Source organism: Tenrec ecaudatus, chromosome 6, assembly GCF_050624435.1.
Source record: "Tenrec ecaudatus isolate mTenEca1 chromosome 6, mTenEca1.hap1, whole genome shotgun sequence".
Lineage (NCBI taxonomy): Eukaryota > Metazoa > Chordata > Mammalia > Afrosoricida > Tenrecidae > Tenrec > Tenrec ecaudatus.
Genome location: NC_134535.1, coordinates 135731551 through 135754603, shown reverse-complemented (window position 1 = coordinate 135754603; position 23053 = coordinate 135731551). Strand labels below are relative to the sequence as shown.

The following is a 23053-nucleotide window of genomic DNA, read 5'->3' as shown; positions in this document are numbered from 1 at the left end:
CTTGGCTGCCATTCACGTTCTTTACCGAAGGCAAAAACAGCAAAAGGCGGCAGGAGTCAGGCCGCTGCTGCTGGGTGGGCTCACTGGTGGCACAGCCCAGAAAAAGGCAGACCCAAGGTCCCTCGTCAGGCAGTCATAGTCACCTGGTTTCCGAACTTCAGTCCCCTTTCCCTTAGCACTCATGTCTCCCGAGCACTAGTAGCCTCGATTTCATACTACAACTGCGAGAAAGCTGTGGCCGTGAAGACGAGTCTGTCCAGGCATGCCACTGTTGTCCGGATGCATTGCTAGGGACAGAGGCTCCTGCTACAACCAGCAGCACACTCCTCAGGTCGAAACCAGCGAGAACCGGCGGAGATGGGCCACAGCCTGCAATGGCATAGTCATACTGAAAAGGTAGAATAAGAAACCATCGACGCGGTCTGGCCCCATTACCAACTAAGTGGACAGCACCACCCTCCTCTCCAGAAGAATTCCCCTCAGAGGACAAAACTGACGCTGCAGCTCAAGAAGAGGGGAAGAGGGGCTTGTCAGATCAGAGCACACAGGAGCCAACAAGGGGGGAAAGGGAAAAAAAAAAGAGTGAAGCACATTCTGGCTCACCAAGCCCTGAGGACAATGTTTCTGCTCAGAGCAGCAATGCACAGAGGTGACCACAGGGCTGGCCCCACCACGGGACACAGCGTTCCTCATTGACCCATAGCACCAGTGGGAAGCAACACTAGACACACACCCAGGAATTGTGCCCACCCTGAGCCCACTACACCGAAGCCAGACTCTGGGGGCATGCACCAGAGCTGCAGGGGAAGCAGAGCAATGAAGGCCCCAGGGATAGACATGGGGCCAGGGCATGGCACCCCATCAGACTCGACTGGAAAGCACTCATGAAGGACAACAAATAAGACCCTAAATTATGTATAGGGTTTTTTTTGTGTTGTTGTTATTGTAGCTATTGTTTTATTTTCTATTATTGCTTCGTTATACTCAGTCTTATGATGGTACATATTGTTGTTGCTGCATGTCTACCTGGAAAGGATAGGTGGGATAAACAAGCCGGAAGAGAGAACAACAGGATGACTGTTCCAGGGGTACATGGGAGAGGGCGAGGCCAAGGAAAGGAAGTGGGCGTTAGCAAGCCCAGGGACAAGGGAACAACAAGTGATTCAAAATCAGTGGCAAGGAGGGTGTAAGAGGTCTGGCAAGGCTGGATAAAGAGGAATTCCTAAAACCCAAATGAAGGCTGAACATGATAGTAGGACAAGAGGAAAGCACAAAGAAATAGAGGAACAAACTAGGAGGCAAAGGGCATGTATAGAGATCTAAATACAGGCATATACAGATGTAAATATATTTATATACAATGAGGGGGCAATAGATCCATGTACATATATTTATAGGTATAGTATTAAGGAAACAGATGGACACTGGGCCCCTATTCAAATACTCCCTCAACACAAGAACACTTTGTTCTAACAATTTGGCAGTCTGAGATGCCCACCTCCCTGGCACAATCGTTGAAGACAACAAGTACACAAGCAAATGTGGTGAAGAAAGCTAATGTTGCTCGGCTACCAAAAGATATAGTGTCTGGGGTCTTCAAGGCTTGAAGATAAACATGTGGCCATCTAGCTGAGAAGCAACAAAGCCCACATGAAAGAAGCACACCAGCCTGCCACAACATGATCACTGAAGACAAAGCGGGGGTGCATAAGGAAATGCGGTGAAGAAAGCTGATGGTGCCCAGCTATAAAAAAAATACAGAATCTGGGGTCCAATAGGCTGGTAGATAAACAACGGGCCATCCAATTGAGAAACAACAAAGCCCACACAGGAGAAGCACACCAGTCTGTGAGATCACTAGGCTTTGAGGGGATCAGGTATCAGGCATCAAAGACCCCCCCAAAAAAAAATCATAGCATTGTGAATGAGGGGGAGAGTGGAGTGTGGAGCCAGGGCCCATCTGTGGGAAATTGGACATTATCAGGGGAAGAAAGCCCCTAACACATCATTACGGGTCTGGTAGGTGCAATTGTATGGTGGTAATAAGTAAAGATCATAGTAAAGTTATAGCGAATATGAGAGATAGAAGAGAAATATTGAAATAAATGGAGTCAGACACAATTCATGGTAGTATGTTCACCTCAGCCCCGCTTGGTGGTCCACATGGAGAGGGAGAGAGAGAAATTTAATGATAGCCCAGGTTTTATCTTCTCTGGGGACCTGCAAGCCCCCTAATTACAGGTAAGGACATACGTCACAGGAAGGGGTTGTGCTATAGGTAATACAGTAATGAGGGGATGGTCTAAGGAAATATACACAATAGGAAGAGGAGGGATTGGGGTATACATGTGACAAAATGGATGGATCCTAGGTATAGGATGGCAGCCTAACCTTGGATGCTACAGATCATTTGACCTGTTCACTGGCTCAACTGATAGAGACCATTAATCCATTGTCTCTAGCAGCAGGGAGAAGGCCCACCCCTGTGGTGTGGGGAGACAGCAGTCTGGCAGGGACTGCCCTCAGGGAAGATGCCCGTGAGCATCTGACCTCCCCCCACAGGACATCTCCTTGCAGAAGGGCCATGGGGAGGAGACGAGTCAGTCAGGGTGCCGTGTTGCAACATACAATTTTCCTCTAGTTCTTGAATGCTTCCTCCGCCCCCGCCACCCCACCCCCCACTATCATGATCCCAGTTCTACCTTACAAATCCAGCTGGACCAGAGGATGTACACTGATACAGATAAGAGCTGGAAACACAGGAAATCTGGGACAGATGGCCCCCTCAGGACCAGTGGTGTGAGTGGCGATACCGGGAGGGTGGAGGGAAGTGAGAGAGAAAGGGGGAACAGATTACAAGGATCTACTTATAACCTCCTCCCTGGGGGACGGCCAGCGAAGAAGTGGGTAAAGGGAGACGTTGGAAGGTATTAGATATGACAAAATATAATAATTTATAAATTATCAAGGGTTCAATGGGGGGGAGTGGGGAGGAGGGGAAAAATTAGTTGATACCAAGGGCTCAGGTAGAAAGCAATTGTTTTTAGAATGATGATGGCAACAAATGTACAAATGTGCTTGACACAGTGCATGTATGTGTGGGTTGTGATAAGTGTTGGACAAGGCCCCAATAAAATTATTTATCTATTTTATTTTTAAAAACTTAATATGTATCTTATGGGCATCTTCGTGTCAGGGAATAAATATTCTTTGGCAAAACAAAAAAAAATCAGTTGTAGGCAGATGGATTTACTTCTTGATTCTCAATTCTGTTCTATTGGTCTACTACCTACCATCATACCAGCACAAATCTGTTTAGTAAATTTTGAGGTCAGAGGTGAAAGGTCTCCCATTGTGTTCTTCTTCCGTGGTGCTTTGCTTCCCTGGGGTCTCTTTCCTTTCCATATATAAAGTTGGTGATTTTAGTTTTTCCATAGCTTTAAGGAATGATGTTGGTGTCTGGATCAGGATTGCATTACATGTATAGATTGATTTGAGTAGTATTGACATCTTCACAGTGCTGTCTTCCTATCCAGGAGTTTCCTGTCCAAGAAGTAGAATTTCTTGGCCTGCGTCCCTTCTCCAAGCATTGTGCCATATGAGAAAGGAACACTGAGAGACTCACGCAGGGCAGTAACGTAGAACACATGAGAGGGGAGGGTTTTGGAAGAACCACATGGCCGGAGAGAACCAGATGTTCTTCTAGCTTTGGAAAGAAGCCAGAGTCCTAGAGGCAAGTGAAAAAACTAGTGAGTTATATATCTCTGAAAATTCTGTATGAAACCAAGGACACAACCAAGATATGGTAAGCAGAGATGGGTAGAAACAGTGACCACAAATCCCTGGGAGGCTGGCAGTCTATGGGCCATATTGGAAAGATGTGCACTGGGAAACTAACTAGCACAACACACTAAACAAGCCTACAGTGAATAGCCTAGTTCTTCCATTTCATGAGAGACCAAGACTCACAGCCTCTGGATAACATAATGAGACTGACCATTATCTAAATTGAGTGTGTCCTAGGAAATGATCCACATTTTAGGCAATGGCAGGACTCGCTCTCCGATTGTCCCTGCTCACTCATCCAGTATGGCATCTCCAGCCGTGAACCGGTTTGGTACCCGATTACTGGGAGCCACAACCAGGCATCGCCACCTATGAAAGCCCACAGCAATGAAAACCTCAACAAAAATCAATATGTCATCGGATGATATCATCAAACTGAACTGAAAGGAAGGGAAGGAACAGAATTTTCCCAGACGGAACAGACCACTGCAGCAAGGTGGTTCCTGGCAATTTAGGATGAGATTACAGTGGGGATTCAGCAGAATTTTGGTTTGGGTAAAAATAGTCTGAGCCATAGAGGAAGAGTAATGCCTGGAAAGAGGCAGCTGATGAAGTGATTGCTCATCTTGCAGCTAGAAAAACAATTGGAATTCCAAAAGGAATTAGCCCCAATAGCCGACCACCTTTGAGTGACAAGAATCGAGAGTGATATTTTCCAGGATTGCAAAGGAAGACAGACCTTCTGAGAGAAAAGGGAGTGCAGAGGAAACCAGTTGCAGTTCTCGGCGGTCCTAACCAGTTAAACAGAAAAGGGAACATGTCTGTCAACTTTACCAGAAGCAGAAATAAATTAAGCCACCTGAAAGACACCCTTCTGGCAACCTTTCTTCTCAGAAAAGGCCTGAAAGCTCGGGTCCAGTTGAACACAGAACAGCTGCTGGAGGAAGTGGGAGCAAAGGATGTAGGACTTCCACCACAAATGGAGGACTTCTGACCGCATCCACCGACAATCCTGGAGCAGTTCCCAGCCCAGAAGCTCAGAATCCACGACTAACTCATAGCTCTGAATTCTCATCCTTGGCAAAATGGAAGCAATCTCACGTAAAGCAAGTTTCTAAAGGTGTCCCCCTACAATGTGACACAAGTCGTGTTGGGAAACAGACAGGGACAACTTAGAATGATCCACACTTCAGCTTGGATTGGGGATTTCACAGGTATCACTTCTTTTCCCAGAAGATGGGTCAAACAGCCCTTTCACAGGGGTCGTCCAATTCATAACAGTAGCAAAATGACAGTGATGGAGTAGCAACGAAAATAATTTGATGGATGGGGTTCACCACAACATGAAGAACTGTGTTAAAGGGTCGCAGCATTAGGAAGGGTGAGAACCACTGCTCTAGGCAGTGGAGTGGGGGTAGGGATAGACGGTAGTATCCAAAGACAAGCTGAGTGGTGGTCAATAAGCTAAGTTGAAGCTAAGTGATGAGGTAATGAGTAGAGAGATTCAGTATACTATTTCTAATCGCTCTATATGCTTAAATACCCTACAACAATGTGCTTCCTTTGTTATGTAAATTATCCAAGAGTTATCAAATGGTCTTAAAAGGTAGAGGCCTCTGAGGGGCCAGCCTCAATCCCAACTACGTGGACACCTGCTCCTCCCCACAGAAAAATTTATTTCAGAGGAAAGAAGCTAAGCTGCAGCTCAAGGAGAGGGACGTGTCTGATCAGAGCAGCACACGGGAGCAAATGAAGGGGGAGGAAGAGAGAGTGGAGCACATCCTGGCCCACCAAGCCTTGAGGATGATATTCCCGCTCAGAGTAGCCAATGCACAGAGAAGACCATATGGCCGGCCCCATTATGAGACATAACATCCCTCACTGACCCATAGCCCTACAAGGGACAAAACTGGAGACACGGTGTGGGAATTGTGCCCGATCTGATCCCACCACACCAAGGCAAAACACTAAGGGGGTGCAACAGAACAGCAATGGGAACAAAGCAACGCAGTCCCCAGGGAATACCAAAAATAGACTTTGGGGCCAGGGCTGGCACCCCATCAGACTCAACTGGAAAACACTAACAAACAGTCCTTGAACTAACTACAGGTTTTTCTTTTTTGTTGTTTGTTTGTTGTCATTGAATTTTTGTTGTTTTGTTTTCTTTTGTTGCTTTGTTCTGCGGTCTTGTTTCTGTGCATGTTATTATCTCCGCAGGTCTGTCTAAATAGGGAAAGGAAGTGGTGTTAACAAACCCAGGGACAAGGGAACAACAAGTGACCCAAGTCAGTGGTGAGGAGGGGGTAGGAGGCCTGGTAGGACATAATCAAGGGTAATGTAACCAAGAGGAATTACTGAAACGCAAATGAAGGCTGAGCATGATAGTGGGACAAGAGGAAAGTCAAAGGAAACAGAGGAAAGAGCTAGGAGGCAAAGGGCGGTTACAGAGGCCTAAATAAAGGCATGTACATATGTAAATATATTTATATATGAGGAAGGGGAAATAGATCTATGTGCATATATTTATAGGTTTATTATCAAGGTACCAGATGGATATTGGGCCTCCACTCAAGTACTCCCTCAATGCAAGAATACATTGTTCTAATAAACATTCCATGATGCTCACCTCCCCGATATGATCACTGAAGACAAATGGGTACATAAGCAAAAGTGGTAAAGAAAGCTGATGGATCCTGGCCATCAAAAGATATGGTGTCTGGGGTCTTAAAGGTTTGAAGGTAAACAAGTGGCCATTAAACTCAGAAGCAACAAAGCCCACATGAAAGCACACCAGCCTGTGTGATCATGAGGCGTTGATGGGATCAGTTATCAGGCATCAAAGAACAAAAAATCAAATCATTGTGAATGAAGGTGAGTACAGATTAAGGACCCAAGACCCATCTGTAGGCAATGGGAAATCCCCTTGCAGAAGGGTCTGGGGGAGGAGATGAGCCAGTCAGGGTGTGGTGTAGCAATGATGAAACATACAACTTTCCTCTAGTTCCTAAATGCTTCCTACCCACCTCCACCCCCCACTATCATGATCCCAATTCTACCTTACAAATCTGGCTGAACTGGAGGATGTACACTGGTACAGATAGGAACTGGAAACACAGGGAATCCAGGACAGATGATCCCTTCAGGACCAGTGGTATGAGTGGTGATACTGGGAGGGTGGAGTAAAGGTGGGGTAGAAAGTGGGAACGATTTCAAGGATCGACATATAACCTCCTCCCTGGGGAATGGACAACAGAAAAGTGGATTAGGGGAGTGTCCGAAAATGTAAGATATGACAAAAATAACAATAATTTATCAATTATCAAGGGTTCATGAGGGAGGGGGTAGCGGAGAGGGAGAGGGAAAAAATGAGGAGCTAATACCAAGGGCTCAAGTAGAAAGCAAATGTTTTGAGAATGATGATGGCAACAAATGTACAAATGTGCTTAACACAATGGATGGATGGATTGTGATAAGAGTTGTACAAGCCCCAAATAAAATGATCAATTTTTTTAAAAAAGGTAGAGGCCATGTGACATGTTTTGTAAAAATACCATCACGTATGTACTCAATAAAATTCACAAGAATAGTATGAACTGTCCAATGGAGAGAAGGCACATTCTTTGGGACTAGAAACTCCAGAGAATTGAATGAATGAATTTGTATGAATATCCTTTATTCTTTTGAGAATGTCACCCACGAAATACACCATCACTGATCATTTTAGACAGTCGCACATAGCATCGGTACTCTCGTGACTTCCTTTCATTAACTGAAACCCTCAGGCTCCTCTGAATTCTTCAGAACTCTCAGAGCACGAGACTGTTTCACACAGGTATCCATCCAAGTCAGACTGTGCTGCTCCCATCACCGGCCAGAGCTGCCTCTGCCATCGAGTGGAGTCCTTTGCAGAGGCGAAGTAGAAGCAAGTATTTTCAGGAGGGTCAATGTCGCCACACATACTAATTTTTCTGGGCTGAGCAGGAAATGAAGACAGGGGAGGCTATCCTTAATACTCTATATTGAAAGGATAGTCTTTGTGATTTTCAGCTCTAGAACAAAATCAAAGAAAGAGACCAAGAATGATTACCATTTTTTCACAGAAACATTTTCTTCGTGCCATTAAGTATTTTTAACTCCCCAAAGTCTGAAATTAGTCTTTGGCTTCATTCTGTGGACCATGTTCAAACAGGGCAGAATTATGTACTCAAAGGACAACGTAGGACTCTCCTGTCGGGTTTCCATGGCTGAAATCTTTACAGAAGCAGACTGCCACATCAGAGCACCTGACGGATTTGACCCACCAACCTTGTAATCAACAGCCGAGCACTTAACCAATGGGGCCATCCAACCTACTGCCATCTAGTCAATTCCAACACATAGATGCCCTATAGAAAGGGTAGAATAGTCCTCCGGGGTTTCTGAGGCTACAAATCTTTATGGGAGCAGACAGTCGCATCTCTCCCCAGTCAGATGGCTGGTGGGTTTAAATGGCTGCCCGATGCATAACCCACTGAGCCCGCCAGGAATCCCATACTGTGCCGCCCGGGTTCCTTCATTCAGGGTTAAGCATTAGTAACCTAAAATGGATATCATCAATATTGATTTAGGAACCAGTCATCTAATTCATCTATTGCTCCTTCCATTTTAAAAAGAAGTAAAGGATCATAGTTACACGGGGAATTTGGCCATTCGGAAATCTTTGTCCAGGCAGAGGAGGTCACTGACATCTTGTTCAGTTAATTCAAAATCAAACACCTGCAACCAGAATGTTTGGGAAATTCAGTTCAACTAATAATGTAGTTGTGTATCTGTTACATGCAAATACTAGACTACCTCTGTAAGAGACACACACACGTAAAGGAAACACTTCCTCAGACCCCTGAAACATCCTTGGTTCACAAAATGCACTTTGATTCAGACTGTTTGACTGGTGCTGTTGACCCAGTCTAGGCCAGGAGTAGGCAAACTGGCACAATGATGACCGGCAACTAATATGAGCTGGTGCTTTGATGTACCAGGCACTAGGTGCATCACTTTGGATTGATTGTTATAGTTGATGCTCACAACAACCTATCAGGATTCCGACTGATGCTATTTTAATGATTGGATCGAAAATAGGAAAATAGATGAACCACTGTGCTAAGGAGACGGTGCCTTCCAGTAGAAGCCACATGTTGTTTGAAAAACAAATTCCACAAACTTCTGAAATCCTGCAGCTAGGGTTTAAAAAACTGCCCTAAAAAGAGCCATTCCTTCTTAGTGTTGTGGACACATTATGACAAATAAAATACTCGTCCAGTCAGGCTTCATCCCTATGTTCCAAAAGAAAGTAGGCAGGGGTCAGGATCTAAATCTTTTTCACCCGACAGTCAAGACAACCAATCTCAAATAGACAGGCGCCATGACTCCCTGTGGCAGACCCTGGCTAGCTGTCTGCCGAACCTAAAGTACACAACCTCCTTAGAGCCTCCCTGGGAGCTTGGTGTGGCCATGTGTCTGTCTTCTGCCAACTCAGTGAATGTGGAATTGATATGGTCCATAAAGATCACCCACATGAGACCCTCTCTTCATGCTCCACCTCTGGGGGACAAAGAGAGAAATTTACCAGGCCCTGGAGGAGCCTGGAGGCCTATGAGGTCAGGAGCCTGGGCCCTTGAATCTCTGAGTAAAACACCCCTGACCAACCCCCCTAGGAAACTGTCAGACACAGAAAAATACACCTTTACTAGGTTGACCTACAGGAGTCCTGGGGTTGGTACGGTAGTTGACTCATTCTAACACACGATCCTACATCTTTGGAGAAAAAGAAAAGAAAAAGAAAACACTTTCCTGGATATTCTCTTGAATCCTTCCCGGGTTGACAGATTTGGGAATCACTATCACACCCCTCTGGACCTGAAATCGGATCAGAATCTGCAGGAGACAAAGAAAAAGACACGTCTACTGGCACAAAGGCACGTCATATGGAGGCAAATCTCGGGAATTTTCCTGACTGTCTGAGTCTTCTCGACAGCCTCTGAGCAATTCGAACAGGATGTCTGTCATGCCAGCCCCGGGCCGGGAAGGTCAGAGGAGACTTCAGGAACATGTGTCCACTCCACCAAACAAATCCGCCTTGCAGCAAGGATTTTCATAAGCTAGCTCTCTGTTCCACTCGTTTAAAACATTACTGCTGTCAAGTCCATTTAAGACTCGTGGCAACCCAACAGGACAGAGTGGCACTACCGTGTCAGGTGCCCCAGGTTGTAAATCTATGTGGACGCACACTGCCTCGTCTGTCAGCTGGTGGGTCAAACCACTGACCTACGGTTAGCGGATGAGCGCTTAACCAGTCCGCCACCTGGGCTCCTTCATTTCCCTTAACACCAGCTGTCAATTCAGCTGGTGGGAACAGAGACTGCCTGGACACCCTACAAGTGGAAAACAGCCCTCTGGGGCTCGAGGGGAAAAGTGAATGGTTTAAATGGGAGAATGCCGGTGAACATGCAAGATTTTTTTAATTCCCCATCGACTCCTCAAGCGTGAGCTCGCCCCTTCCTCCTCCACAAAGCGCAATGACTCCCAAGAAGATATGGAGGAGCCAGCTACGCACACAGCCCGCCGCCGCCTACCTGAGCTGGAGACTTCTTGTACTTCTGCGCGATCGCCTGAATCACAGGGTCGTCCATCAAGTCCACCCCGGCACTAGAGAGACAGGTTAGTGAGCTGAAGGTTAGACATATACGCTTTGGTTTAAAAAAAACTGGACAGAAATGTTCTCTAAACTAAATAGATCCTTGCGTTTATCGCGATCGGTGCTCGTGGGCTCGTCTAGACAGTTGACTACCACAGAAACCCCACCATGAACTCTGAGGCGACTGCAGAGCCCCATAGCATTCTTGTGTGCTTTTTCTCAAGAACCGGGTAGCTACGTCTAGGCATATCAGGCTCTGGCCTCCAGGATAATCATAATGTATATGTAGCTCTCTCCACTTCACAGCCTTCGACTTGCGACCTAGCCTAGCGCCTGTCGTTCCTGCTATCCTAGTCTGTCGAGTCAAGGCCAGCCCCTATGGACGCCGTGTGCCAGAGCAGGACTTCCCCGCTAGGTTGTACAGGCTGTGACTGTCACCGGACAATTGTCACACAAAACCACTGTGTGTGTTTGTAGCTTCAGCCGTGTGGTTCGCAGCAGAACCCGAAACCATTGCAAAGCCGAGGTTGATTGCAGATGCTTGTTGCCAGTGTTAATCGTCTCCGAAAAGCTCCCCTCGGAGGCCCTGGGAGAGTCGGTATTGCGAACATGTGAACGCTTTACAGAGAGACTATTCTGAAGGCTAAGGTAGGATCTATATTCCTCAACTTCGGTCTGGGCCAAAGAGGGCTAAGTCCTCGTACCCCTGGAGCACCACTGATTGCAACCACTATTTATTATGCACATATGCACGAACCCTGGTGGGGCTGTGGCTGAGGTGCTGGCGGCTAACCACAAGGACAGGGAACCGCCGCTTATACTGAGCAAGAAGCAAAGACGAGACTTCAAGTCCACCAGAGTGAGATCTAGTTTGGGGAACGCTACCTAGGTTTACGATGAGTCAGAACTGATCGACGGCCGTGGGTTTGGTCCGTGTTGAGCAAGGAGCTCGTTATGGGGCTCACCATCCACTGAAAGAACTACACCGAGTCCCCTGCTTCCTTGCCATCGGCCCAGGGTTTCAGGAAGCTTCCTTCCAGTGGGGGCTCCCGATACTCGTTCGATCCCTGAGGTTCCTCTGCTCTAAAGCTAAACTGTGGATGAGAAGAGAGCTGTAGGAACGCCCTTGCTGCTCCCAAGTTCTAACACACATGGCCCCTTTTCACATGCAAAACGCACACAGAACCCTAACTAAACCCACTGCCATCAACGCGATTCTGACTCATAACCAAAAAACAACGGCTCACGACCATCAAGTCACGACCATCAAGTCATCATAGTAACCCCATAGGACAGGATAGAACTGAACCTGTGCTTTTGCAAGATGATAATTCTTTAGCGGAGTAGAAAGCCTCACCTTTCTTCCATGGAGCGGATGGTGGTTTTGAACTGCTGACCTCATGGTTAGCAGCCAGTGCATGACTATGCCACCGGGATTCCCTTTATGCCACCAGAGGGTTTCCAAGGCTGTAAATGAGGTGTTCTCAAACTACGGCCTGCAGACACATGCAGCCCACCAAGGACATTTATCCGGCCCACCGGGTGTTTTTGCCCCATTTGTTTTTTTACTTCAAAATAAGATAAGTGCAGTATGCATAGGAATTTGTTCATAGTTTTTTTTTTTTTAGACTATAGTCCGGCCCTCCAATGGGTCTGAGGGACAGTGAACTGGCCCCCTATTTTAAAAGTTTGAGGAGCCCTGCTGTAAATCTTTGTGGAAGCAGATCGCTTCACAGGGAATAGGAAGCCTATAATTTCAACCTTTGCCAGGTACCCACTAGGCCTCCATGCACCGAGTTAGGGCTGGGGCACAGTAATGAACTGGATGTAGGGATGCAGTCTCTGCTCTCGAACAGCTTTGTCTAGTGCAAGAGACAGAAAAGAAAGAATGACAAGCGAATGTGACTCTGGCAGCAAATAAATCAGGTGCAAGGGCACCCAGGGAGGCTTCCCGAAGGAGGAGATGTTGACCTGGACCTTGAGCCAGAAACTGGAATTTGAAAGATAAAAAACAAAATTAAAAGTAAGATGTCCAGGACAGAAGATCCCTTCAGAACCTGTGCTGAGAGGGGTGATACTAGGAAGGGGAAGGAGGGTGGGGTGGAAACGATTACAAGGATCTACATATAACCTCCTCCCTAGGGGATGGACAAAAGAAAAGTGGGTGCGGGGAGACATCAGACAGTATAAGATATGACAAAATAATAATAATTCATAAATTATCAAGGGTTCATGAGGGAGGGAAGAGCGGGAAGGGAGGGGGAAAACGATGAGCTAATACCAAAGGCTCAAGTAGAAAGCAAATATTTTGAGAATGATGATGGCAACAAATGTGCAAATGTGTTGGACACAATGGATATATGTCCGAAGTGTGATAAGAGTTGTATGTGCCCCCAATAAAATGATAAAAAAATATATATAAATAAGTAAAAATACATTTTAAAATAAATAAATAAGAAGTAAGATGTCCAAGAAAAGAGAACAGAATGTGCAAAGGTACAGATAGTACAAAGTGCATGTTTTATCTGGGAACCACAAACATGGTTGATGCACAGAATATTTATGGGAAGGGAAAGGCATAAGGCCTGGGTAAGACGGACACCCGATCAGATAAGGTAATTGTGCCAGGTCATGAACAGAGACATTTTTAACACCAAGATTACAGACATTTCTTATATATCTAGCTCTACGGACACACACCAAATTGACACGTGAACCAAACCCCACTTTATCTTTAAAAAGAACATATTTTATTGTAAAACAACATAATCATACCCTGTTAGAAATGAAGCCATGTGATACCATATGCATGTATTTATATAAACTGTCTAATATCTAGCATTATGCAACATTTGAGACACTGGGTTTGACATATTGTAGGTTTGCCTGGGTCGGTCAGGATGGCAATCCCCACTGCATTGTTTGTCTTCCCATTTGATGTTTGCTTTCTAAGAACTCTTTGGCTGTGTTTATATTTATTCGTGAAGTAATGCGTTCATGAATGAAGCCGATTTACTGGGATTAGTATTCAATTTTTGTTCATGTCACATTGACACATGTCCATAGAGATAGTTATACCACACAGAGACTTTCGAGATTAGAAGGTTTACAAGAAAATTAATGTGGATACCTATTTGTCTTGTTAAATGGATAAAAGTCAGGATAAATGGAAGGAGGTAAATGTAAGCGGTTTATAGGATTTTCATCGAGGAAAGTGCAACGTGTCAAAATGACATGACCAGGAAAGCTGGATCGGCAGGGAAGGTGACACCATCAGAGGCACCTCCCTTCAGCTAGTATATGGGCAATCGACTGAACTGCTGCAAATCTAGAGGGGGGTGTGGGGGGGAAGAGGCTACTCTAATAGACTGAGGGAATTCTCAACTAAAGCAGTGATCACGAGACTAAAACCTGGTGCCTTCACATCGACCCAGACTCGTAGCAAATCCACAGGGCGGAGCAGAGCTGCCCCGTGGAGTCTCCAAGGTCATCACCCTCACAGCAGACGGCCACATCTTTCTTCCACAGAGAAAGGTGGGGTTCAAACCACCCCCCTTTCAACTAGCAGCCGCACACTTAACCCCTGGTAAGAGTGGAGACCAAGATACAAAATCCTTCTGCCAGAATAGCCAACAGCTATCTTGGTGGCTAAGGAGTGGGTGGAGGGGGCTGAGAAAGGGAGGGTTTCCAAGTTTCTGCCTGAGGCGGCAGAGTGAGTGGTGGCTCAGAACAAATACATGGAACACAGTACAAATGTCAGGCAGGGAGTGGACGGAATGACCTGTAGACTTTAACGTGCAGTAAGCGTAGTGGTGATGGTTGAATGCATACAAAGATTGAGAGGTCTGTGAAACATGCTGACACAGAGCTTCAAAAATAGACCAAGGGTACTAATCAAAAAATCAGCACAATTGTTGTACTCGGTCTTGTGTTGGTGTATACTGTTGTTGCTGCATGCCTACTTGGAAGGGATAGGTGGGATAAACGAGCCGGAAGAGAGAACAATGGGATTACAGTACTGGGGGGACATGGTAGAGGAGGAGGCCAAGGAAAGGAAGTGGGTGTTAACAAACCCAGGGACAAGGGACTAATACGTGATCCAAAGTCAGTGGCAAAGAGGGTGTAGAAGGTCTGGCAGGGCTAGATCAAGGACAATGTAACTGAGAGGAATTCCTGAAACCCAAATGAAGGCTGAACGTGATAGTGGGACAAGAGGAAAGTACAAAAAGATAAAGGAAAGAACAAAGAGGCAACAGGAATTTATAGAGATCTAAATACAGGCATATATAAATGTAAATATAGTTATATACAACAAGGGGGAAATAAATGTATGTACATATATTTATAGGTTTAGTATTAAGGAAACAGATGGACACTGGGCCCCTATTCAAGTACTGCCTCAACAGAAGAACACTTTGTTCTAACAATTCAACAGTCTGGGATGCTCACCTTCCTGGTACAATCGCTGAAGACAATTGGGTGCACAAGCAAATGTGATGAAGAAAGCTGATGGTTCCCGGCTATCAAAAGATATAGTGTCTAGGGTCTTAAAGGCTTGAAGGTAAACAAGCAGCCATCTAGCTGAGAAACAACAAAACCCACAAGGAAGAAGCACACAAGCCTATCCTGACACAATCACTGACGACAAAGCTGGTGCATAAGCAAATGTGGTAAAGAAGGTTGGTGGTGCCTGGATATCAAAAGATATAGTGCCTGGGGTCCTATAGGCTTGAAGGTAAACAAGCAGCCATCTAGCTGAGAAACAATAAAGCCCACATAGAAGAAGCACACCAGCCTGTGAGAGCACGAGGTTTCAAAGGGATCAGGTATCAGGCATCAAAGACCAAAAAAATCATAGCATTGTGAATGAGGGGCAATGCAGAGTGGGGACCCAGGGCCCATTTGTGGGCAATTGGACATCCCCTTACAGAAGGGTCACGGGGAGGAGACGAGCCAGTCAGGGTGCAGTGTAGCAATGATGAAACATACAATTTTCCTCTAGTTCTTGAATGCTTCCTTCCCCCCACTATCATGAACCCAATTCTACCTTACAAATCCAGCTGGACCAGAGGATGTACACTGATACAGATAGGAACTGGAAACACAGGGAATCCAGGACAAATTGACCCCTCAGGACCAGTGGTGAGAGTGGCAATCGTGGGAGGGTGGAGGGAAGGTGAGGGAGAAAGGGGGAACAGATAACAAGGATCTACATTTAATCTCCTCCCTGGGGGACGGACAGCTGAGAAGTGGGTGAAGGGAGACATCAGACGGTGTAATATATGAAAAAATAATAATAATTTATAAATTATCCAGGGCTCATGGGGTAGCAAGAAGCTGGAAGAGAGGGGGGAAATGAAGAGCTGATACCAAGGGCTCAAGTAGAAAGCAAATGTTTTGAGAATGATGAGGGAAACAAATGTACAAAAGTGCTTGATATAATGGATGTATGTGTGGATTGTGATAAAAGTTTTACAAGCCCTCAATGAAATGATTCAATTATTAAAAGAAAGAAAGAAAGAACTCAGCCTAAGAAGCCTCTTGCAGCTATTTCCCTTAAGCTTCCCCTGCCCCTCTCAAGCATGCCCCTCAGGGTGACCGTCTCCCTCTGGCTTCCAGTAACTGCTCCCCACCTTTAGCCCATTGAATCTAGGCATTAGCCCTTCCACCTACGAGCTCCCTGTGGTTTCTCTGCGCTTTGCCCATCTTCATGAAACCCTCCTCCAAGTGTCCAAATTAGAGTGGAGTGTGGCATGGACCTCCCTGCTAGGCCCATGACGAACACAACCACCAACACATCTTACCAAGAACCACCAAGAGGACGGTAAGCAGTCACGGAGACATCTCTGGATTGACAAAACTTAATCAGATTCTGCTGAGTCAGATATGGGTGGCACTCAATCTATAGACAGAAGCACAGTTAAGACAAATATTTAGACAAGTGGCATACCAGGAAAACTCTAAAAGAGAAGTACAAAAAAAAAAGTACAACTGGCATGGCGATCATGGTTCGCTCACTGATGAGCAGTGAGCCAGTTTTTGGCAAAAAACAGCATGTCTCTCTTGCCCCACGCACCTGACTCACCTGGTCTCACTGGTAGGACTCCTTTTTGTTTCCCCAATGAAGAGGGACATGAAAGGACAGCAATTTGACTACACAGAAGAGGTAAAGAAAAATTTAGGGAGATGCTGTCAGCCATCCAAACAGATGAGTTTGAACAATGTTTCCAAGAATGGAATCACAGATTTGATTTAAGTATAATGGAATGTACATTAAAGATGATAAGGTTGTTTTGTAAAAAAAAAAAATTAAATACATAGCTTTAAAAAAAATCCAGTGGTTGTTGGGTACCCTCTCGTATGTCAAGTAAATTGTTAAAAAAAAAAAAAATTGAACAAGCGTCTTCCACTGCCCCCAGAGAGAGAGAGAAAGAGAGAGAGAGAGAAGTTTGCCTGGCTGTCTTAAAATGTTTCCAAGTATTCTGCATTCCTGAATGTTCACAATCCTAGCAAGAAAACAGCCCTCCCAAGAGAAGATCTCATTCCCGCAGAGGAAGCCCATTTTTCCTAGCACCTTAAGGTGCTCCTCAACAAAATAAAGCAATGCAAAAGGGATCGATTATGCGCATGAAAAGTTACTGTGTGCACAGAGACGCCTATCAGAACCGGATCTCATCGGGACAGCCTTGTGTCCCGGAACTTCTCCATGATTTCACCTGACAGAGGATAGTCACCACTCTCTCAGTCTACTGCTCTCTGTTGAGTGACACATGTTGGCATTTTCCGTCTCTGTCAGGCTTCTGCACTAGTTACACGGGCATCACCTTTCAAAAGGTTTACTATAAAAAATCTTTATATGGGCAAAAGGAAGGACTCTCTCAAAATCAGACAGTGTGATTCTCTGTGGATAGTGAGTAGCAGACAAGAGACAGGAGGTGTTTCTGGAAAGCCAAGAAGAGTTCATTTCCTGCTCTGGGTACTGACTATTTGAATGTAACCGACAGGAGGACAGAAGAATAGAATAGATTAAAATTGTGTATAGTCCCAGAGTGGTGATGCTGGGAGGGTGGAGGGAAGGTGGGGTAGAGAGGGGGATCCAGTTACAGGGTTCTATATGTGGGCTCCTCCCTGGGAACAGACAACAGAAAAGGGGGTGAAGGGAGACATCAGACAGTGTAAGACATGACAAAATAATATTAATTTATAAATTATCAAGGGTTCATGAGGGAGAGGGGAGCGGGGAGGGAGGGGGAAAATGAGGAGCTGATACCAAGAACTCAAGCAGAAAGAAAATATTTTGAGAATGATGATGGCAACAAATGTACAAATGTGTTTGACACAATGGATAGATGTATGGATTGTGATAAGAGTTGTACAAGTCCCCAATAAAATGATTTTTTTTCAAAAATTAAAATTGTGTATAGTCCCATAATGGAATATTACACAGAAAATAAATGTCCAAAAGATCATGGTGGCAATATATGTACAAATGTGCTTGATACAATTGATGTATGGATTGTTACAAGAGCCGTTAAGAGCCCTCAATAAAATGTTTTTACCAAAAATGGAATGTGCAGTCTCCAATCATACGGGAATATAGGTGAATTTAACAAACATAATGTTGAGGGCAAGAAGCCAGACACGAGAGAGTACAGAAGGTATTGTTTTATCTATATGAAATTCTAGAACTAAATTCTGCTGCTAAAAATCAGAATATTGGATACTCACATGAGGGATGGGGAAGGGGCTGGTGGAAAGCATGGTGGTGTTTCTTCTAAGGTACAGGCGAGGTTCTGTTTCTTCGTCTCGATGGGGTCACAGTTGATGAGAACTCATCAAGCTCTGTTATTTTATGTGGACTTGACACCTTCCTAAAAACTTGAAGTCAAATAAAAACCCCTCTGCTATGGACTCAATTCTGATTCATAGCAACCCCACCAGGCGGAACAGAACAGCTCCTTCGGGTTTCCCAGGTTGTAACCCTTTAGGGGGCAGACAGCCGCAGCTCTCTCCCACAGGGCGGCTGGTGTTCTAACTGCTGGCCTTGTGGCTAGCAGCCCAACATGTAACCCCGACACCGCCAGGATTCCAAAGGAAAACAAATGTCTTTGGGCCTTGTAAAGCCAAGCCAATCAGTCTAGCAATGTAGCGGGCCTTGCCTCGAGTCGATTGTCTGCATTCAAGGAATAAAGTACATATGAGCAGTTTAGCAAGAGCCGATGAACCTCGTCCAAGAGCCATCCCTTTGACGCTGCCAAGATACCCCGGCTCGAGAACGGGGTGAAGGACCATCGCTGACGCCCCATAGCTTCAGTGGAAAATCACCTTCCAACTCAAGCCCCGCCTTACATTAGCAACAGCCTGATCAGAGTGCCATAGTGGTTACAAGCTGACCCACTACATTTAAGGTCAGCAGTTTGAAACCACCAGCAGCTCTGTGGGAGCAAGAAGAGGCTTTCTACCCCCACAAAGAGTGACAGTCTTGGAAACCCACAGGGCAGTTTGACCCTGTCCCACAGGGCCACTATGAGTTGCCGTCAACTCAATGACAGTGAGTTTGGTTTTTCGGAAGCAGATAGGGACCTCCTCTGGTGGTACTGTGGATTAAGTGTTGGGCTACTACCCACAAGTTCAAACCCACCGTCATTCCATGAGAGAAAGATGGGGCTTTCTACTCCCATAAAGATTTCTCGTCTCGGAACCCCTTTGAAGCAGTTCTGCTCTGTCTTATAGGGTTGCTATGAGTAAGATCTGACTTGATGGCAGTGGGCTTGGAGTTTTGAGGTTAGCAAGAGAAGTATTTTTAAAACAAAAACCCTCCGTTGTATAGCCACCATGCATTTGGCTAACTGATATCATAAGTTACCATTTTGATAGCCCTAAAGAAAAATGAATATTTCATATGCATTTCTAAGATAGTCACATGAAGGCAGTGGCTAAAAAGCCAACGGGGTCCATTAAACCCTTTTACGCTGTGTACAAGCTCACCTGGTTAGTTATTGGCTTGACTCTCAAGTCAGGCTTATTCAAAAGTCTGTCGAGCTGTTCATGGTTGAAGTTCGACACTCCGATGTATTTCACCAGCCCTGTGAGCACCAGGTCCTCCATAGCCTGAAAGGAAACACAGAATCCTTTCTGGACTGTAGGCATGGCCCATTCCACTGATGAGCCATATCCCTTTGCACAGTGTTGGGAAATTAGCCCCACCAAATACTTGTAAATACAGGAAGCCCCCGAGTTATGTACTAGCTCCATCCCTAAGTGTGTGGTTACAGCGAATCTGTAGGTAAGTCTAAGCAGGTGCAGAGAATTCTTATTTAGCCGTCCATTGGTGTAGGAAAGGGCTCCGTGCCTTGGCCATGACCGAGAAGCTAGGGGGAGCACGTGCAGGTGGCTGTGATGAAGAATTTGGGGTGCATAGGAGTTGGTTCAATCATTTCAGAGAGAGGGCAAATTTACTAACCAAAAGGCCAGTACGAGTTGTCCGTGGCGCTGCTGTTCATAACCCCGGGCCTGCCTGGAGGTCTGTTGCTAATTTTATCTGCTCACCTTTCCTGCACCTAGATTAGAACTTCCTTACGCACAAAGATTTACATTCATTCTCTTACAGGAAGTCATGGTAAGGGACCTGAGGGCAGAGCGGCTCAAAGCTGCGTTGTTCAATGGCCAGCAAGCCAGCCTATCCCTCCGCCTCAGAAAAACTGCGGTCTTTGTGTCAGTGTAAGAAGTCAGTAGGATGTCCTGAGTGGCCAGCGGCTCAGTGACAGATGAGTCAATGTGTACCGTTCATTGCCTCAGTTCTGCATCAGTTAGCCTCACTTTTGCTACATAAAGGGAAGGAAGCTCTGTGGCCGTAGTGCTTTAGAGTTGGGCTGCTAAGTGCAAGGTTGGCAGTTCAAACCCCACCAGTCACTCCAGAGTAGAAAGACAAGGATTTCTACTCCTGTAAAGAATTATAGTCTCAGAAACTCCTGGAGGCAGTTCTACCCTGTCCTATAGGGTCACTGTGAGTCAGATCAGCTCAGTGGCAGTGAGTTTGGTTCTTAGTTTGTACTACATAAAGAACCTAGAGTTTAGTTTAAATCTTTCAGGAGAGGCACTATAGTATGTCCAACTTTAATGTTTCAAACACCTCAACTAACCTGTTACTGCGCTGATTTGTATGTTTTTGTTTGTGTGATGGTTAGGCTTTTTTTGTGCTAACTAGGCTTCCATAGGAGCACGTGGGTGGAGTTTTATCAGGCTTGATTGGAGGGCGACGAGATAAATGGCTTTCCAAGGCTGGCACACCTTCCCTCTTTCTCCCTGGTGATCTACCAGCACTCTGCTGCCTGAACTACTCCTTTGCCTCAACTGTGTGCTGCACTACTGTGGGCCGAGCCAGCCCCTGGATCATGTCATCTTGCCATGGGTGCATTGCTAGAGCTTGAAGTCCATTCAAGGCCTGCTTTGACAAGCTTCTGGAGGATCCATGAGGATCCAATAGAACCACTTAGTTATGCTCTGGAGCTCCTGGCCTCTGCTATGCCTCAACTGCTCATCTCCCTACTGTTGGCACCCTACCCTACTTGTCTACCCTGAGGGTAGACTCCCCTGTCTGCTTCCTTGACCTTGGACCAGCATTGAGTTGACTGACCTTTGGTATATGAACTGTTCCACAAAAGTGAGCTGAACCGAGCCCTCTGTGCTGCTGTGTGGACTGACTACCTGTTACATTCCTTCTCGCTGTGTAAACCTATCTATATATAATCATACGTGTCCTGGTTTTGTTTCTCTAGAGAATCCTGCCTAACACAGTTTGGTTTTCTAATGGCAGATGGTGATGCCCAGCTCGGTTACTCCCATGCCCTTCTGTCCCAGGATGGCTTTAGGCACTCTGGTTTCTTTCTCTATCAGTTCCACTAATGCACCAGAAACTTCTCCTGAAGTCAAATTAAACATAGCAAGCTCAAATTTGAATTCGCTTTTCTTCAAAGCCTCACACGTGTCACTCCTCCATTCCTGTGTAGTTAGCAAGACTGTGAGCCCCAAGGCACCCACCCTCACCCCACACCAGTCTACCAACTCTACATCCAGGAGTCTCTCGAAAACATCCTTCCCTCTTGATTCTCATGGTCGTTATGTTTCATCAGCCCTTCGCCAAGTTCCGTCGGTACTCTGGGCACCTGCCAACTCTACCTTGGTACTTTTACCACATCCCGACCCGAACATCAGCACACCGCCCGAGGTATCATTCTAAGATGCTTTAATAGGAACTGTAAGAGGCGATGGGGAAATGAATTCTTTTTTAAGCTGTTCTGTATTTCCTGTAATGAATATGCAATGTTTTTTAGTTGAAAAATAAACAAGTAAAGGTAGGGGAGAGAGGGGATTAAAAAGTAACTCAAATAAAAAGAAAATGGTTGGAAATGATGATGGCAACATATGTATAGGCATGCTTGATACAATGCCTTATGAATTTCAATAAGATCTGTAAGAGCCCCCAATAAGGTGATTAATAAAAATATAAATAAATAACTAAACAAGCATTTGAGGTGGAAAGGGGAAGGCCTGGATTAGCTATCCCAAGGCAAATGTTGCGGAGAGATGAACCAAGCTGAATTAAGGTATCAAGAAAGTCATTTGAGGTCTGAGTTCTTCAGTCAACTGTTTACGTCTGATTTATACTACAAGCCCTGGGCCTGCAGCAGACCAACCCACGTTTGTTTGCGCACAAGAAGCTTAAGACCTTACAGCCACCTGGCTGGGATTTGAGATGTTGGCTGACTTACCTCCCATGTCTGCAGGTAGTCCGTCTCACTGGGTATTGCCATGCCATTGTGATCTAAAGGCAAGTCTTTTTCCCCAGGCTTGAAAACAAGAAAAGAAGCCATCCTTTTGAACCATCCTTGATGTGGAGACTGGGTAAGGGGAGAATCAAAATGTATGCAAAGCATTCTGGATTATCTGTCAGTGAGCCTGAGTCTCAGCCATAGGCCCGTCACTATGAAGTCCCCTCTTGGCCATGTGATTTCACTTCTTCAGGCCTTCCTGTCCATAAGACCAACGCAATGGAAAGAAGACCTTGGATCCTTGCCAAGTGCCAAGAAAAGCATTCAGTAATTTCAGGTAAACAACTTGGGGGGTGGGGAAGGGGCTTCCTTCATGTCCTGAGAGTTCCGTCAACCTCCCAGCTCCATTGTTCCGCTCGTCTTTAATTCCCACTGTGCCACCGGGGAGCCTTGCTGCCCTCCTACTAAGCACAAGCCAGAACCGGCCTATCGGTTCCAGCAGTCAGAGACCAGCTGACTGTGCCATGCTAAGAATCAGGCCCAAGAGGTCTCCGTCGCTCAGTAGTTCTGCCTGAAATGGGAATTCCCCTCTAGGCGTTTCTGTTCTATACACTTCGCCCTGATACTCACAGAGGTCCACTCTGTAGTCCAGTGACCGCTCCCTACTCTGTCGCTGTGGTTAGGTGTCCTCGGGTCCGCACCTCATAGTGGCCCTCTGCCAAAGGGACAGGCACCCAGCCTGCTCCCTCCCTGCTCTCCTACCCAGAAACCCAACTCCAGGGACCTGCTGGACGGTGAGGGACAGGCAGAGTAATGACCGACT

The 23053-nt window shown here is 45.9% G+C and overlaps 1 protein-coding gene and 1 pseudogene across 2 annotated transcripts in view; one reads left to right on the top strand and one right to left on the bottom strand.

Moving 5' to 3' along the window:
• The first annotated feature begins 4089 nt into the window (after positions 1–4089).
• On the top strand, positions 4090–7706 carry LOC142451689 (UAP56-interacting factor pseudogene; annotated as a pseudogene).
• AKR1E2 (aldo-keto reductase family 1 member E2) overlaps positions 7459–23053 on the bottom strand; it is a 28467-nt gene continuing 12872 nt past the window's right edge. Inside the window, exons 4-10 of one of the 2 annotated variants that reach the window (XM_075552292.1) lie at positions 22231–22359; positions 19448–19570; positions 16264–16361; positions 10398–10470; positions 9619–9699; positions 8459–8544; positions 7459–7835 (exon numbers count right to left, since the gene is read on the bottom strand). In XM_075552292.1, the coding sequence (XP_075408407.1) occupies positions 7793–7835; positions 8459–8544; positions 9619–9699; positions 10398–10470; positions 16264–16361; positions 19448–19570; positions 22231–22359 (633 nt within the window). In that variant the 3' untranslated portion in view covers positions 7459–7792. The remainder of the gene's footprint in view (positions 7836–8458; positions 8545–9618; positions 9700–10397; positions 10471–16263; positions 16362–19447; positions 19571–22230; positions 22360–23053) is intronic. The other variant, XM_075552293.1, reaches the window with a different exon arrangement.